The sequence below is a fragment of the Schistocerca gregaria genome, chromosome 5, assembly GCF_023897955.1.
Source record: "Schistocerca gregaria isolate iqSchGreg1 chromosome 5, iqSchGreg1.2, whole genome shotgun sequence".
NCBI classification, from domain to species: Eukaryota; Metazoa; Arthropoda; class Insecta; order Orthoptera; family Acrididae; genus Schistocerca; species Schistocerca gregaria.
In genome coordinates, this window is record NC_064924.1 from 660,809,522 (window position 1) to 660,829,283 (window position 19,762).

At 36.9% G+C, this 19,762-nt stretch overlaps 1 protein-coding gene across 2 annotated transcripts in view; it reads left to right on the forward strand.

Annotated features, from left to right (window-relative positions):
- The window catches only part of LOC126272657 (chitin synthase chs-2-like), a 248,861-nt gene that overhangs the window by 84,024 nt on the left and 145,075 nt on the right, over positions 1-19,762 (forward strand). For both annotated transcript variants that reach the window (XM_049975666.1, XM_049975667.1), the window contains 3 exons: positions 10,069-10,268; positions 10,396-10,537; positions 18,937-19,139. In XM_049975666.1, the coding sequence (XP_049831623.1) occupies positions 10,069-10,268; positions 10,396-10,537; positions 18,937-19,139 (545 nt within the window). The remainder of the gene's footprint in view (positions 1-10,068; positions 10,269-10,395; positions 10,538-18,936; positions 19,140-19,762) is intronic.

A 19,762-nucleotide genomic window follows, 5' to 3' on the forward strand; every position in this document is an offset into this window, starting at 1 on the left:
CCTGGAATCCGTACCCAGTCTGTTACCCCCAGAAACCATCCTGGTAACCATTGATGCCACTTCCCTATACACAAATATCCCGCACGTCCAGGGCCTCGCTGCAATGGAGCACTTCCTTTCACGCCGATCACCTGCCACCCTACCTAAAACCTCTTTCCTCGTCACCTTAGCCAGCTTCATCCTGACCCACAACTTCTTCACTTTTGAAGGCCAGACATACCAACAATTAAAGGGAACAGCCATGGGTACCAGGATGGCCCCCTCATATGCCAACCTATTTATGGGTCGCTTAGAGGAAGCCTTCTTGGTTACCCAAGCCTGCCAACCCAAAGTTTGGTACAGATTTATTGATGACATCTTCATGATCTGGACTCACAGTGAAGAACAACTCCAGAATTTCCTCTCCAACCTCAACTCCTTTGGTTCCATCAGATTCACCTGGTCCTACTCCAAATCCCATGCCACTTTCCTAGATGTTGACCTCCATCTGTCCAATGGCCAGTTGCACACATCCGTCCACATCAAACCCACCAACAAGCAACAGTACCTCCATTATGACAGCTGCCACCCATTCCATATCAAACGGTCCCTTCCCTACAGCCTAGGCCTTCGTGGCAAACGAATCTGCTCCAGTCCTGAATCCCTCGACCATTACACCAACAACCTGAAAACAGCTTTCGCATCCCGCAACTACCCTCCCAACCTGGTACAGAAGCAGATAGCCAGAGCCACTTCCTCATCCCCTCAAACCCAGAACCTCTCACAGAAGAACCCCAAAAGTGCCCCACTTGTAACAGAATACTTCCCGGGACTGGATCAGACCTTGAATGTGGCTCTCCAGCAGGGATACGAATTCCTAAAATCCTGCCCCGAAATGAGATCCATCCTTCATGAAATCCTCCCCACTCCACCAAGAGTGTCTTTCCGCCGTCCACCTAACCTTCGTAACCTCTTGGTTCATCCCTATGAAATCCCCAAACCACCTCCCCTACCCTCTGGCTCCTACCCTTGCAACCGCCCCCGGTGTAAAACCTGTCCTATGCACCCTCCCACCACCACCTACTCCAGTCCTGTAACCCGGAAGGTGTACACGATCAAAGGGAGAGCCACATGTGAAAGCACCCACGTGATTTACCAACTGACCTGCCTGCACTGTGATGCTTTCTATGTGGGAATGACCAGCAACAAACTGTCCATTCGCATGAATGGACACAGGCAGACAGTGTTTGTTGGTAATGAGGATCACCCTGTGGCTAAACATGCCTTCATGCACGGCCAGCACATCTTGGCACAGTGTTACACCGTCCGAGTTATCTATATACTTCCCACCAACACCAACCTATCCGAACTCCGGAGATGGGAACTCACCCTTCAGTATATCCTCTCTTCTCGATATCCGCCAGGCCTCAACCTCCGCTAATTTCAAGTTGCCGCCGCTCATACCTCACCTGTCTTTCAACAACTTCTTTGCCTCTGTACTTCCGCCTCGACTGACATCTCTGCCCTTAACTCTTTGCCTTTAAATATGTCTGCTTGTGTCTGTGTATGTGCGGATGGATATGTGTGTGTGTGTGTGTGCGAGTGTACACCTGTCCTTTTTTTCCCCTAAGGGAAGTCTTTCCGCTCCCGGGATTGGAATGACTCCTTACCCTCTCCCTTAAAACCCACATCCTTTCATTTTTCCCTCTCCTTCCCTCTTTCCTGACGAAGCAACTGCCAGTTGCGAAAGCTCGTAATTCTGTGTGTGTGTTTGTGTGTTTTGTTCATGTGCCTGTCTGCCGGCGCTTTCCCGCTTGGTAAGTCTTGGAATCTTTGTTTTTAATATATATATATATATATATATATATATATATATATATATATATATATATATATATATATATATATATAACAGAAAGAAACTTCCCTTGCAACCGCCCCCGGTGTAAAACCTGTCCTATGCACCCTCCCACTACCACCTACTCCAGTCCTGTAACCCGGAAGGTGTACACAATCAAAGGGAGAGCCACATGTGAAAGCACCCACGTGATTTACCAACTGACCTGCCTGCACTGTGATGCTTTCTATGTGGGAATGACCAGCAACAAACTGTCCATTCGCATGAATGGACACAGGCAGACAGTGTTTGTTGGTAATGAGGATCACCCTGTGGCTAAACATGCCTTGATGCACGGCCAGCACATCTTAGCACAGTGTTACACCGTCCGAGTTATCTGGATACTTCCCACCAACACCAACCTATCCGAACTCCGGAGATGGGAACTCGCCCTTCAGTATATCCTCTCTTCTCGATATCCGCCAGGCCTCAACCTCCGCTAATTTCTAGTTGCCGCCGCTCATACCTCACCTGTCTTTCAACAACTTCTTTGCCTCTGTACTTCCGCCTCGACTGACATCTCTGCCCTTAACTCTTTGCCTTTAAATATGTCTGCTTGTGTCTGTGTATGTGCGGATGGATATGTGTGTGTGTGTGCGAGTGTACACCTGTCCTTTTTTTTTTCCCCTAAGGGAAGTCTTTCCGCTCCCGGGATTGGAATGACTCCTTACCCTCTCCCTTAAAACCCACACCCTTTCATTTTTCCCTCTCCTTCCTTCCTTCCTTCCTTCCTGACGAAGCAACTGCCAGTTGCGAAAGCTCGTAATTTTGTGTGTGTGTTTGTGTGTTTTGTTCATGTGCCTGTCTGCCGGCGCTTTCCTGCTTGGTAAGTCTTGGAATCTTTATTTTTAATATATATATATATATATATATATATATATATATATATATATATATATATATATATATATATATATATATATATATATTGCGATTTTTACATGTTCTTTAAACTTGGGGTCAGTCCAACTTTTCAGTCTATAGCTAAGCATTTTCATGGTCCTGGAGGAATTTCTAATACCTATTGTGATCCAGGAGTTAGCATGTGTATGCCCATATGTGTTTGTTTTGACAAGTTTTTTAGGAAAACAACAAGTTTCTTAGTAAAACAAATTTCAAAATTCAACATAAACAGGGAAGAAAAAACATTATATGCAGTGTTTGTGCTAGTTTGTAACAGTACTCGTGCCCATGATTGGTTAGTCAGTGTATTTATGAAGTGACTGCAACTATTTTTGCATGTAAATCCACAGCTAAGGCTCATTTTCCTTTTCTTTATAGTATCTGCATCCAGGAATTGATACACTTTCATCCTGTTTAAGGAACCAGTTCAGGGTGTATACATGGACAGGGAAAAAAATTCCCAAATTATTCCTGGTTGAAAATACTCTTTCTCCTAGGTGAAAATACATATTTCCTGTGTTGAGTGACAGTATATTTTTCCTTGGCACTGTAAAACTTATCAGTCCTTTGAATATTTATGGTTTTTTGCACTGACATAGAATTTCGCAACACTTTAGAAAATGAAACTCACGGGGAAACAAACACGTTTTGGAAAGATTTTTGATGTGCAGCAACATGTGCGCTGCGTATTTTCGTGTTATGACAGTATAAATTTGAATTCCACAACATGTTACTTTCCGAAGCCTAGAAATGGAGATTGTGACGCGCTTTTGTAAGCCAGTCATAGCTCATGTCACGTGATCTCACCAGCTGATGACAGCATAGGACACGTGATGTAGTCAGCCAATAGCGAGATCACTCATAAGCAGCATGAACACACAAATAAGAACAGTTAATGGTTTAAATTAACATGCATAGTGTTGCTACAGGAAAAACAAAGCTTTCACATATAATATTGGTCTCTAAGATTAATAAACTGCAAGAGAAGCTAAGCTTCCACATGTAATGTTATTCTTTTTTGCGCGTGTTACACTTTAAGATACATCACACAAATGGCCCGGAAAATTTTTAGTAATGATGTAGATGTCTGATCTTCTGAACTCAAAATTCTTCTAGATGGTCGTTCTCAAAGAGTTGATTTTTAAACAAGAGTCAAACGCTCTGTGATTTAAGAAATTCATCATCCATCTCGCACATAGTTCATCTTTTCATCTTGCGTAAAAGGAAATGTACTTTGAAAGTAACGCTTTTCAAACCACCATTAGCAATATTTTCTCATGACCTGTTAGAAATTGGTTCATTTCAGCAGTTGCCAGAGAGTGCCAGGTAACAGATGTCATTGTGCTTGCGAAGCTACGATGACACAGGAAGCCCGCATGTTCGTATGTATAAAATATTAAAAGGTATTGCATTATGTCATAAAAGAAACAAGACATCAGAGGATACTTCAAGAGAATCGGAATTCCGTGAACCATACTAAAATGCATAATTCGGCTTAAAGTGCACACTCATGTATCCAGAATTGGATGTACATTTTCTTGAGTACCAGTACTGTAATGTCTCATGTTTGGTTCTTTATTATGGCATAATACCATAAGAGCTAGAAGATGGAAAATGTTCACTTGAAATGCAGCAAACAGTTGAAACTAGCCAACAGTGTGAAATTAAACACTTCATTTCAAATAAATTGACTGACACTTCATTTCAAATAAATTGACTGACACTTCATTTCAAATAAATTGACTGCCTCAGTGCAAAAGATTAATCAAAGCCAAATCTTTTTAGTAAACTGACAAAAATAACTTCATTGTTCTGCAAGGCAATTAATGGTTGACTGTTAGAAAGGTGAAAATAAAACCTGAAACTAATAACATATTTTAGCTTTCCATAATTATGCGAACATATTTTAATTCATTTGATAGCTCCCAGCCCCAGAAATCTGTATTGTTTTCATTTAATGTGAGAGCAATAAATGAAGAGGAAACAGCAAAATCACTAAACGTAAAGACGGGTTACGTGGAGACTACCCACCTCCCCATTACAACTCAGACTGATTTGTGGATCAGGCGGGCAATACTAGATAGTGGTGCCCAGCCACACATCTGCAGCCAGAAGTGGAAGAAGGTACTACTCATATGCAACTCAACTGCGCATGCACAAGGGCCCGCCCCCAACTGCTTAAATAAATCTAATGTAAAAAGCTGTCATGTCATGTTCATCAGAAGCAATTTGTTGTTAGGAAGCATTGCATAGTCTTCCTAAAGCCTTTGACACACTTTGCTGTTGGCAGTTAAGTTTTATTTTCGTTTTTTTTTCCTGTCGTTCATGTTTTGTTGCTGCAGTATTATTCTACAGAAGCAGGATACAGTAATATCCTTTGTTAGAGTATTGGTTCTTACCAGTCAAAATCACAAAAATTTAACTGAAAACTAAAACAATGAAAAATTCCTGGAATTCTAAAAAATTCCCGGGCTTTTCCCAGATTTCTCCCACATGAAAAAATTTCCGGGTTTTTCCTGGATCTCCCAGTTGTCCCGGGTCGTATACACCCTGCAGCTGTAAATGGACTCTTCTTCCACTTCTTTGTAGCTGTCCCATCTGAAGACTGAAACACACATCCCATTCACATTGTCGTGCTAGTTAGCCATTGCTCTTTTAAAGTCAGTTTGATCACTGTTAGAAAAAAAGAAATACTTATTTGGATGGCACAATATTACTTAGAATAAATGATTCACAATAATCTTTGTGTCAATGAGTTTGTTCACCAACTCGTACATATTCATTCCAAGATCTCAGCTGCCGTCTGATCATTTACTTGACTTTTCAGCAGGTGTCAAAAAGCTTACCCCACTCCTAGCTAACAGGACATCCATGCATCAATTGTGATCCTCAGACCAGAGAGATAAGTGGGGGTAAATTTGACACATAGTAGTGGTATCAATATCTGTGGTCTCATACTGTCGATTAGGAGTGGGTGGTAGAACAGAGGAAGGGGAGTCTGTGAATGGGAGGGTCTGGGTGCAGGCTGAGTAAAGTAGGGGTCCTGAAGGGGGTGGGGGGTGGGGGGGGGGGGTGCAGCTCTGTGTGGGGCAGGAGTCTAGTGGAGATTGAGGAGGATTACGGGAAGAAAGGATGTGTAGCAAGGACAACTGCTATCTATGCAGCTCTGAAAAGCTCTGCTGTTTGTGGGAAGGATCTTGATGGTATGGGCTGTGAAGCAGCAATTGAAATTGAGCATGTGCCCAGCAGTATTTTCTGCTGTTGGGTGGTCAACTCTGCTCTTGGCCAGTTTGACGGTGAACATTCAGATTGGTGGACAGCTAATTGGTGGTCATGCTCCCATAAAAATGCTGTGTTGAAATTGCAGCAGAACTGGTAATGACATGGCATTTTTCTCAGGTAGCCCAACCCCTAGTGGGATAGGGTAAGGTTTTAAGTGGGAGTGGAGAGGGATGTGCTTTGGTAATGTATGCTTACGAACATACTATCTCTGGCCGTTTAGTCTCTCTCTGATACCTGTCCTTCATCTTTGTCTATCCTTGTCCTTACTATCATCCTGCAGCTGAGTGAACTACCTTACCTTTATAACTTTCCTTAATCCTCCCCAAGGAAGGAGTTAATAATTCCAAAAGTGAGGATGTTGTCATCACTTTTACTTTTATGTGTACCTGTCTGCAGCACTAAACATTTTGCTTCCTGAAGGTAAGTGATGTCCAGCAATTATGTCATATATTTTATAGTTTTCTTGATTGTATTTTCCTTTGATACATATTGCCCTGTTTCTCAGTGAGCAACCAAACAATCTTCCTCAATAATAGACCATGTAGCAACAGACATAGAAAGAAAGCACTGCTACTTACTTGCTCAAAATCTAGGCCTATCAGATCATCTCTGTCAGATATTAAAAGCAAATATTTGTGTAGAAAAGTCTTCTAAATTGAATGCATGCAAGAAGGTCTTCTCAGAATCAAACCTATGTCATTTCTCATCTCAGTTACAACATGAAGTGTGGCAGGAAGTGTGTGTGGAAACAAATGTAAGCAAAATGTTTAATAAGTTTATGGCAATATTTGAACTAAAAGTTAAGGAAGCACTCCCCAAAACACTGCATTCAATGGGAGCTATAATGGGTGACCAGAGGAATCAAAAAATCCTCTGTAACCCTAAAGTATCTTGCATCCATCAAAAAAAGCCAGACTGACCCAGCTTTTTTAGAGTGCTACAAAAATTACTGGAGAACTAATAGAAAAGTATTGCTAGCTACAAAAAAACTTACAAATGTCAAAACATTACTGAAGGCAGATAACAAAATTAAAGCAATCTGGAACATTATTAAACAGGAGACAGAAAATGATGGACAAAAAAATCTGGAAACACAGATTAAAAGGAAACATGTTGAAACCAGCAACCCAAAGGAACAAGCAAACTTTGTGAATGAATACTTTGGTGGGATTGCTAAGAAATTGCAAGAGAAAATTCCAACACATATGTTCTACACCAACAGGACCAGCCACCACACTCAATGGTGCCCTTTACGACAACAGAGCAAGAGGTGGCACAGAAGATACATCATCTAAAGAATAAAAAATCCACAGGGTTGGATGAGATCCCAGTCAGTGTGCTAAAGAAATGTATACACAACATAAAAACCCCATTAACAATAATAATTAATAAGTCTTTCAGATCTGGTTGCTTTACTTGATAACTGAGCAAGCAAAAGTAATACCACTACAAAAAAAGTGGTGATGCAAAAAAATGTAGAAAACCACAGACCAATTTCCTTGTTATCTTGTATTTCCAAAATAATAGAAACCATAATGAAAAATAGGCTAATGAACTACGTAGAAAAATTTAATCTTCTCTGCAGTGATCAACTTGGTTTCAGGCCCACAAAAAGTACACAGACTACCATAGCACAGTTTACAAAAGTCGTACTAGAAGCATTAGACAAGGGTGAGAATGCAACAGGCATTTTGTTGGATTTATCAAAGGCTTTTGACAAAGCTGACCACAGAATTTTATTACACAAATTAGAACTATTAGAAATAAGGGGTACAGCAAAGCAATGGTTTAAATCATACCTGGAAAACAGAGTGCAAAAAGTTGAAATTTCACATATTTGCAAAAGATTGGTAGTAAAACACTTATACGATCCAATATATGTTAATACAGGAGTCGCTGAGGAAAGTGTACTGGGCCCAATCCTCTTCCTTATATGTATAAATGATTTCCCACAGAGCGTCAGGCATGGGGAGAAAAAATACTATTTGCTCATGACAGCATTGTAGTGATTACAGACAAAAGCTCAACACTGATAATAGAAAAATCCAATGAAGCTCTCAGAGACATCTAAAACTGGTCACTAAATAAAAAAGTAACTCTAAATGTCAAAAAGACAAACTGTATAAACTTCCAACTAAATAAAAAACCCACTGACATTACATTGAAAGTAAACAATGAGGTAATTGATTGTGTAACAGACAACAAATTCTTGGCAATGAATGTTGACTGTCTGCTAAAATGGATAGGGCATTTGAGAATTTTAGCAAAGAGGCTATCTTCAGCATGTTACACCCTGTAATCCTTGCACCAGTGTGCAATATTTCACCTCTCAAAGTAGCCTACTTTGGGTACATGCATTCAGTCCTCAGATATGGGATAATGTTTTGGAGGTTAAGTGCTGAAAACATACGAACTATTTTCAAGATACAGAAAAGAGCTGTTTGAATAGTAACAAATAGCAGTAACAGGGCACACTGTGAAGAGTTGTTCAAAAAGTTAGAAATTATGACAGTTCTGTGTGAATATATTTATCAAAACATAATGTATATAAGGAAAAGCATTAATCTGTATACCACAAGCAGCACAATTCACGACCATGGAACCAAATCCAGACACTGTTTACATCTAAACAGAATAAACAAGTCAAAAACTCAAAATAGTGTTTTATATCATGGTATTAAATTGTACAACAGATTACAACTAGAAATAAAAGATGTAAATGAGCCTCATACCTTTAGTCAAAGGCTAAAAAAATATTTAGTAGATAATAGCTATTACACTGCAGATGAATACTTAAAATAACTATAGATTAATGTTCATGAACATTGTACTGCATAACAAATTTAACTTGACATGATTAGAAAAGTAGAACTAGTATAGGAGCTTTATATACTGTAAAGAGACATGTTTATTTTATAATAAATATTCTACAATCATTTGGTGACATCCATGCAATGTATATTGTTCTATGGATGAATCAATCAATCAGTCAATCAATCAATCATTCCTCAAATCCAAATTTGTATACTTACCCTGCAATCCTTGCTTAGTATTGGTTTCCTTGTACTTGGGACATGTGAACTTGCTCTCCAACACATATTCTCCTCCTGTAACTCTTCTGGTCTCAATTTCTATAAACAAACCCCAATTGTAGCATTTCATTATTTACTTACTTACATATTTATTTTAATTTTTTCATTACTATATTTCTGTGAGGCCCCCCCCCTCCCTCCCCCCTCTAAATTTCCAATCCTTTCTCTTTCTTATTTGAATTGCTTCTTCTACTTTGAATTTCCCTTCCTTTTTAATCCATGTTTACTTTTCACTCATCCCTTTCTGTCTCTGCCAATTGAAGCTGGTACAGTTATTGTCTGTGTACTGTCTTTAACCTCCTACTGACTATGATACATTTTCCTTGATGCCTTTTGCAAACAAGACTCTGAGGGACCAGCCCCCACCCCTCTTTTCTGGTCTTCCTGAACCAATTCCTTTCCCTTCTCAAAGAAAAAATGTAGGTTTCAAAATTAGGGATTAGTATTTTCTACTGTAAGTGTTTCTCTTGGCAGTACTTGGGATTTTGACTCCTGAAGATAAATAAAGGCCAGCCATTCAGACACTCTTATCGTACCTTTGAATTTTTTTTGCAGTTTCTGTTGTTATAATTATTTTTTACTCTTTCCCCTTGTTAACGCTTTCTTATATTTGTCTTGGACTTTCCTTTTGAATATCCATCTGTACTGGGCTTCTGGTGAATAATGAGACCTCTGGGTTTGTAAGATAATGTTGTTAGCAGTTTATGTATTTTACTGTCAGTCAATTACAGGAAGTGCCAATGCACTTCTTATGAGCTACTGATCATTTTTGTGCACACTATGTCTCACAGTCTTATTAGCTAAGGTACATAATCATATTGATAAAAAAATATTGTATATGAATCTCTCATATTTCCTCCATTTTGCAAAAATTGATTCTAACCTCAATCAGAGTTAATTCTTAATGTTTTTCAGGTTTTGTGAAGCCATTGCATCAAATAATGAAGAGACTATCAGCAACACGTTATTACAATTATCTGTTTATATCATGCTGGAAAATACTGTGCTTCTTTATGTCTATACTGGTAATCCTTGCTCTGCAGAATGAAAATGTAAATAATTTCTTCAGTCTGCTTCCTAAAGCTTTTGGACCACATAAAATAACAGTAATTGAAGTGAGTATTTCATAGCTGAGTGAAAAATATTATTTATGAGCAGACTAAAATTTCTGAAATCATTATAGATTGTCTTACACTAAAGAAATTTCAGTTTATGGTTATTTGTTGAATAATCCTCTTTCAGGTAATAAGTTCTGATGCTGGTACAAGTGTGTTAGATGAGGCTCTTACAACTCCTGAGAAGTTTGAAATGGACGCATACTATTATGCTTCAGTCTTTGTACTTATAATACAGATATGTGCAGCATATATCTGTTATATTTTTGGTAAGTAGTATAGTACATGCCTAGAGAGGAGTACATATAAATTTGCAACACCATTCATGATTTTGGAACATAACTACAACACTAACATAATGTTTAAACAGCAAAGACAACAAAGTAACATTTGAAAATGCACTGAGAAAGTTTCTCATTGACAACTCCTTTTATTCCATAGAAGAATTTCTATTACTATATGTATAAAAGATGGGGGTTAGGACTTATTAACTCACAACATCTGTATATCATTTTTCTTTTTGAAGAAAAAAAGGAGTTATAAACCTTCAGAATGTAACCATATATAGAAATTAATTTGCAATATGAAGTTAGAATGACTCATTCCATATCATTACACTCTATGATGCAAAATGAGCATTACAACATGAAACTAACTAATTAATCTCTATAAAATATAACACAGTATTGACAGCAAATAAGATATTGAATACTGTGGTCTGACTAGGTACATACAATCAAGATTTGGGTCACTCCTGTAGGAGTGCTCGAATAGCCAAGTGGTTGAAGTGATCTCTTACAACATGCAGGAAATCCAGGTTTAAGTTCTGGCCTGGCACAAATTTTCATTTGCTCTGAAATATTTTACAGATGATGCATAACCAGAATCATAATTTGCTAGTTCATTCTTATTTGAATATAGCTGTTGATCATAAATGATGTGTGTCACACTGCTCTACAGAATTTAATTTCTTACCAAGGCAAAACAGTGTCTCACCCTGTACAGGAATCATGATAATACAGTGTGAGCACAAAGGAGTGTATTTATTTAAATCTTACTCCATCAATCCAACTCTGATAAACTCATAAGGATATAGTGTGTGTCAAAAAATATCTATACATAGGTAGTATTAAAGCAATCAATCATACAAAAGTAATACTCCATGTTTACATTACATACAAGTGGTAAGAATGACAGATTACAGCAAACGTTAGACATCATTGCTCAGACTTACATTATGGGATATCAACTCAAAATTTCTGCTACACAGATCTATTAGATTTTTTTTATTATGGCTAAAAAACTCTTCCAAACTGTCAAATGACCATTCGAGTAGAAATTACTTCAGATGTTCCCTAAAAGAGGAGTAGTTACCAAATTTGTTTTTAATATGTGGAGGGAGAGAATTAAGAACTTTTACACCAGAGAACTGCACACTTTTTTTGTACCACAGTCAGGTTTTTACAATAATTGTAGAACTCACACATTGTCCTAGTATCATATTCACTATTTATTTTATAAAGCTCAGTATTTTTGCAGATGAAACACACAAGAGAAAATATGTATTGGAAGTAACTGCAAAAATTTTTAGTTTCCAGAACATTTTTTTTTACAACTGCATGTAGAATATACACCAGTCATTTTTCTTACAACACGTTTTTGAGCCAAGAGTATTTTCTTCGCTAGTGTTTGGTTTCACCAAAATATAATACAATATGTTATAAGAGAATGGAAATATCCATAGAATGTTACTGTCATTGTGTCTGTATTTCCACTCTTGGAGAGAAAGTGTAGGGTAAAAACTGATGAGCTGAGTCTCTTCTGGGGATTTATTTTATGATGAGACCAGTTTACTCTGGAGTCAGTTACAGCACCTAAGAACTTAGTTGTTTCAACTCTTTCTATAGACTCTATGCCACACTTCAGAGTTAACTCGTCCTCTGTTTTAGCAGTTGCAGTGAATATATTTAGTCTTATTGAATTTCAAAGAGAGTCCATTGATGCTAAATCTTTTCACCAAATCAGTAAGAATATTCTTAATAGATCCTTGAAGTTCTTCACATGGATGACCATCAATCATAATGTTCGTGTCACCTATAAAAATAGTAAAAATGCACTGTAGCTTTGTACATTGAGGTAGATCATTTATAAATATGAGGAACTGTAAAAGACTAAGAACAGATCCTTGGGGCATTCCACATTTAATGGTACTCCAATCCGATGAAACCAAACCACTATGGATCTCATCAGTACTATCTACTACTACCTTCTGCTTTCTATCTTTGAGGTATGATTCCAACCACTTATTTACTATAGCACTTATTCATAATAGGTCTGCTTTCTGTAATAGGATTTGGTGCTTCACAGTGTCAAAGGCTTTTGACAAGTCACAAAATAACCCTATTGTTACCACTTTGTCATTAATTGAATCCAGAACTTTACTTGTGAAAGAATATGTTGCTTGTTCGGTTGACAGACCCTTTAGAAAACCAACAAATGAAACCTGGTCAGTGCATCTACCTTTTTCTTACACGTAAGGTGGCAAAATGTAACTGCGGGTATGGTGGTGCCATCTATTGGTAGAGAGACTGACATGTGTGCACTGTTTGATGTCGCATTGTGCCAATGTGGTTTCAAGCTGAAGAGTAGGTGGTCACACATGTTATCATCCACTACCGAACGTGCAAGCAAGTAAGCAGGAACAATGAGGATTGATTCGATTTTTGGTGGTGGAGGTAGTTGGAGGCCATGAAATGTATCAACAGGTGAAGGCTGTGTGCACCGAGTACAGTCTGAGCCATTCAAGTGTTGTGGAATGGTGCAAATGATTCCTAGAGGGGCACGAGTCACTGGAAGATGATGCTCGTCCTGGACAGGCTCATTGTGTCATCACACTGGAACTGAATGCTTTAGTTTTGGACAACTGTAGAATCACCGTGGATGGGATCCATAGGTTACTGGGTATTAGGATGGGCACCGCTGAAGTGTGCAATTGGGTCCAGGTCTGGATCAGACAGCAGCCTACTAGCTTCTTCAAGGATGGAATCGACCGGCTGGTGTCGCACTGGGGCAAATGTGGTGACAGTTTTGGCAACTATTTTTGACTATGTTTACTGTAGATAACTACATTTTTGCGTTAATAAAATTGCTACCCTTACTTTACACTAGTGACTGGGTTTCATTTGAATGCTGTTATAGATGTTTGAAAATTCTTGTATATATAAGCTTTTCCAGAATCTTTTAAAAAGCAGTTAGAAGGGAAACTGGTCTGTAATTTGTGACTTCAGCTTTGTCACCTTTCTTTACATTGGGTTTTACAGCAGTACTTTTGAGTCTGTCAGGCACAGTTTCTTGTCATAAGGATGCATTAAAAAGTGGCAGAGTACATCACTAATAGAAGCACAGCTTTGATTTAGTAAATTACTAGAGATGTTATCTACACCAGTGGAATGTGTATTCTCGAGAGAGATGATCGTTCTTCTAATTTCAGATGCTGTGACATGTCTGATATGAATTTTACCTGTACATTGGTATAGTCTTTTGCATATGACTCAGAACTTCATTAACAGAGCCCTCACAGCATATTTGTTCTGAAACTGACAAGAAGTGCTTGTTCTTAAAAAGTTCTTGTGGTTTCCCCTGTCTCCCTTCTAACAATATTCCAAGTAGTCCTCATTTTGTTATGAGAGTTATCAATTTCTTGCTCATAATAAAATGCTTTTGATTTTTATATTATCTTCTTTAGTATCTTACTGTACATTTTACAATGGACAGTTTCCATTGTGTCCTTAGACTTTTTAACTGCAATGTAAAGTTCCCTCTTTGTTTAACATGATTGTTTAATTTCCTTTGTGATTTAGGTTTTGTTCAATGATGTACCAGTATTGCTTCCAACAAACTTTTTTGGGAATACCTCTTCAAAGACAGCTGAGAACTCATTTATGAATATATTAACTTTAGCATTAACTTCATCCACCTTGTATACTGGGCTCCAGTCTATCTGTTGTGTTTAAAAACTTCCAGTGCATCACTAGTCATTGATCCAATAGACTTCCAGGTGAGGATTAATTTCTTGAGGGGTATACAGTCATGCAGAGTGAGGAGTTGTCCATCGTGGTCAGACATGGCCAGACAGTCCATTCAAGACAGGGGTGATAGTGAAACCATTGTACCTACTTAAATCTATAAATATATTATCTATCAAAGTCTGACTCTCAGATGTGATCCTAGTGGAAAAGTCAGTTACTGGAATGAGATTATATGAATGCATAAGATGTTGGAGCTTTACTCTGTTGTTGTTTTCAGTTAAAAAGTTTACATTAAAATCGCCCAGAATGATAATTTCATTAATTTTAGAAAATAAAACAATAACAATAATTCTATTTGAACCAAAAACACCCTAAAGCTATATCCAGGTATTCTGTAAATTGCCACTATTATTGGGGAGCTATCTGCTGTAATTTCTATTTCACATGCTTCAAATAGTTGTTCTAAACAGTATTTCCTTACATCTATAGATCTAAATGTGACCTTAACAAAATAGCAACACCACCTCTTTCCTTGTTGTCCCTAGGGTAGGAGCTTGCAGTGTTGTAGTTAGAATCTAAATGTAATAAGTTAATGCCACTTGTGATATGATGTTTGGAAAGCACAATATTTGAGCATATTTTTTACAATTTCTGTTATTTATATTAACTGATAGCTGATCTACTCTGCTGCTAAGCCCCTTAATGTTTTGATGAAATATAGGCAGATTAGACTTGTTTGTAGAGATATCACTTACCTTGGGTGCTCGAACCATTTCAAAATTTGTGTCTGTTTTACTATTTGATTGTTACTGGTTTAAACTACTACATAATTTTCAACTCGTTGATGGTTTTACTGTCTGCTGCTCACCAAAAATCCTAGTTTCTTCATTTTTCCACGAAATACAAGGAAATATTTTACCAGCAAGTAACCCCTTTCCTGATGGATTTAAATGAGGGCCATGAGCCATATAGAATCTTGGTTCCAAAATGTTTATGTCTATAACATCGGCATTCTGGACATGGGCACATATTTCCATGAAACTCTTGTTTGTGATACTAATCTCACGGAACACACATGACCAACTTGATAAATCATGATGTTGCAGGACATTCACAACAAGTAAATTTGTATGAGTTAAATTATTTAGACATTTTCTCAGTTCTGTGCTAGTCTTGTAAGTCTCTTTTCTATAAACATCTTCAGATGCCCCAGCAATGCAACAAAATTGTCCTTAGTCAAACTAGTTACTTCACTTAATTTTGCTAGTTTTGTTAGTTCACATGATGGAGCCCAGGCTTCACGAATAGGACAGATGGGGATTTAGGCCACTCCTGGAGGTGTTCTTGGATAGCCAAAGTGGTTAAAGCCACCACTCTCCATAAATGAGAAATACGGTTTCAACTCCCAGTCTTGCACAAATTTTCACTAGTACAGAAATATTCTACAGCTGATGTCGAACCACAGTCACAATTTGCGAGTTCATTTTTAATTTCTTATTTGGGCTGCACCTTGCTGGACTTTTTTATTTACAATATAGTCTACTAGTTGCTTGTGGAATTAGCCTATATAGTTCATAGAGAAAAAATTGTATCTCAAGGAGTTTTTGTAATTTACGAACCAGTAAACAATGTGCACATCAAAATTCAACTCTCCTAAAAATGGTTTGTTTAAGAATGGTATAACTGATTTGAAAGCCCTCTTTTTTTTCTTTTGAACAAACGCTTTACTTTCTCCAGAAACTTGATATTACAGTAGTTATTCATATTCAGAATTTTTGTGTTCCAGAGTGTTGCAGTCTTAAAATATATTTCTCCTCAAAATCCACATTTATGACTTTGTGGGCCAATTTTATTGTATCCAAGAATGTATACTTTTAAAATCTAGAACATGGCTGTAAACAGCAACAGTAAACCAATGGTCTTGGAAAGGATGAAAAAATCAGTGAAGTAGTACTTAACATGGGTTTATGAGAACCCTTGCCTTATTTTGATAATTATAAAATTATCTTCTGCAGAAGGAAATTTCTATGCTTGTTACATTTTGTGTTGAAAAGGTACATTAGAATAAATCTATTTGGGCCTTGTCATTGTGAATTTTTGACTGACAAGAGCCACACAGTTTTATACTAATGTACTGGTACTTTTTCAACACAATATCTAACAAGCATCACAATATCCTTCCGAAGGAGATGACTTTATATTTATCAAAACATAGGGCAAGGGTTCTAATAAACCTGAGTTAAGCAACTTGTTGGCTTGTTTTTTCATCCTTTCAAAGACAGTATACTTTCACTAAAATAACATATTAGTTTAATAATTATTCCAGTTAGAAAATTTCACTTTCTGGAAAATTCTTGGCAATCTTTGTGAATCCTTGTGCTTGTTGAAACTTCCCTCCATAAAATAGTACTTATTATTTTGTCATTTTATAGTTATACAGCTTTTGATCAAACAGTAAATATTATTGGTAGTGTGTTGGTATTGCTAAGAATGTGCTAAAAGATATTTTCAAGTTCTGAACCCTTCTTACACATCACTACCTCTTCTGAAAGTGTGCTGTTAATACACATGAATAATAATCAATGACTGTTTATTTTTTTGAAATGGGCATAATGTGCCCACCCTGTAATGGGCATTATGGAAAATATATTGGTATTCCTAGTACTAAACTTTGACAGTTTACACTAGGGTGACAGTATTAATATTGATTATTTTTTGCTGTTCTCCACTTTGTGTTACCTAAATAATCCTTGAGCTTGTGATATGAATTATTTAAAAGGTATGCCTTAACTGATTTTTAAATATTTGGATTTTAGTTGGCTCTTTAATCTTCTTGGCAATTTATTGTACAACTGCTTTTCTATATCGAACATGTTCATTTGTGTTTTTTGTTAGTCTTGATAAATGTTTTGTCTGGCTCTTGTTCCATGATCACGAATTTTGCTGTTCATTAGGTAATTGCTAATGTTTTTCTTGACGTGTATAATAGCTTAGCAGACATAGTCACATAGTGCAGTTATAATCCCCATTTGTTTAAAAAGCTTTTACAGAGAGCTTTGTTACTATTTTCAGTTATTATTCCAGTGGCCTTTTTCTATAGTTTGAATACTGTGTCCATGTTTTGCAAATGGGACACCTCACAAAATGATTCAACAACTAATGATGGCATGCATATAAAAATAGTGTGTGACAGCAAGATGTTGCCTGGAACATTGTGATGACAGCTCTCTAAGGGTGTAGACTGCTGATTACACTTTGCTAGTGTACCTGTGTGTTCATTCCAAATCAAGTGACAGTGAACATTAGTTTGTAAAAAATCTGTGTCTATTACATTATCCACGAAATTTTCATTTGCATTTAATTTTACAAAATTCATTTCCTTCTGTAAGTAGAGATTCATATTGTTTTGTTTATTTTCAATGAAGGTTTATTACATGATGAGTAATTGCAAATATCATTTGGGGTTTCATTTGCTGTAATTCTTAGGAGTTCTGATGTTTTATCTGTGATTTAAATGTTGCTGTTGTAAACAAGAAGAATCTTTTACCTATTTAGTGTATGGATAATTTAATCTGCTTCTGTTTTCAACTTCTACCACTTATGAATAACCTCCTCCATATTGGTTCTTCCAGGTATTCTTTTTATATCATTTTCTGTTTAAGTGTGCTTAAAATGCACTTTAAGGTTTTCATTGATATGAACAAAAATTTATAGAACAGCTCTATTCTTTTTTGCTTCTTTCTTCCATCTTTTTTGTTTCATTTTGTACTTTCATCTCACAAATGCCAGTGGAAAAAGCTAAACCTGGTAAACTGTGAGCAAGTACAATTTAATGTGACAGCATTATCACACAATCTACGTCTCATATTGTGCTACATGCAATATTGTCTTGATCAGCAATGAACAGCCCTTGTTCAATAGTAAGAAACCTCCCTGCTTAATAAGAGCAGGGAATAGATTATACTTCTGTACTTCATATCTTACAATTTGAAAAGTAAAAACTCATGTTGAATACAAAGGTTACCTAGAAGATGATGTTTTAGCTTGATTGTAAAGTTAACTATGGTATTCTTTGAAAAAAAAAAAAAAACAGCCCAGTATTATCAGAGGAAGGTTGTGAAGAGTAGTTTGTTACCCCTGATAGCAAGATTTCAAAATATTAAAAGCAAAATGTCAAAGGAAACAATGTAAAGAGTACAATAAAGTTGTTGTGGATATGCTAATCAAACAAGACTTTTAGTGGGACTGATTATTTCTGTGTTAACAAATAATACATTGCATGTGCTGGATTTTACTTGATATACAGTTAGACAAAAGACATTATTAAAAAAATGGATACATACAACAGGAAAAAACAAAGATATTGGTCTAAATCACTGAATTTCTAACATATAAAACAGAAATAAATTTGTCCTTGTTTTTTGACATTTTAACACATTTCAAGAGTTCAAATTTAGCATGTTTTTGTCTGAGTTGTTTATTAATATTTTTATAGTAGTTTAGAATCATGGAGATTACTTGTATAATAACAGATATGACATTTTCTGGCACACTGTCAATTTTTAGTTGTTTTGTGGTATATTAAAGAAGAGCTTTGGCTAGAAGAGTTTTGTCAATAACAAGATAATCTCTTGTTTCAGGAAAATTTGCCTGCAAAATAATGATCCAGCCAATTGCTTTTGCATTCCCTGTGAATGTGACAGTTCCGTTGTCTATTTCATTACTAATTGTAATGTGTGGGTTAAAGAACACAGATCCTTGCACTTACCAGAACATTATACCAGACTACCTTTTCTTTGATGCACCAAGCTCTTACACAGTGGGTGACTTCTTGGGGACACAGGTAAGTATATTATCATTAAAAATTTACATTATTGTTAATTTTATTAGTAAGTTAATAGTGTGTCATAGTTTCGTGATGGCCATTCATGTGAACAGACATTTGGTTACCTGTCTGCTCAATAGAATGCTCGACATTAATACCAACATAGCTGATTTATAACATGGCTGCTTTCACAAGTGGCCCTGTCCTTTATAGTGTAGGAAATGCCTGTTACTGAACTGCAGTAGGAGGTGCTGGGTGATCATATGAGATGAGTCATGCAACTGGGTCGTCTGTGAGAGAATGGCCCATGGTGTGCAGGATTGGGAGCAAGACTCTAGTTGGGCTCTTTCTCCCTCCATCTATCTCTCTCCTTCCTCCCCTCTCTCCTCTTTCCACCCCTCTCTCCTTCTCTCTTCCCCCAATTTCCCATTTCTTGTCCATCTTTCTTTCTTTTTCCTCCTTATTAATAGAAAACAGTGACTTACTTTTGACAGCCTAGAGTGGAAATATGATTGCTGCTCATGTCACTTGTAGCAATTTAAGCTAATATATTAGGTTCTTGTCTAACCATAGATAGGAATAGAATATTTTTGAAGTCACAACATTACCCAAAAGCAAGCATAACATAATAGTTTTCCAAA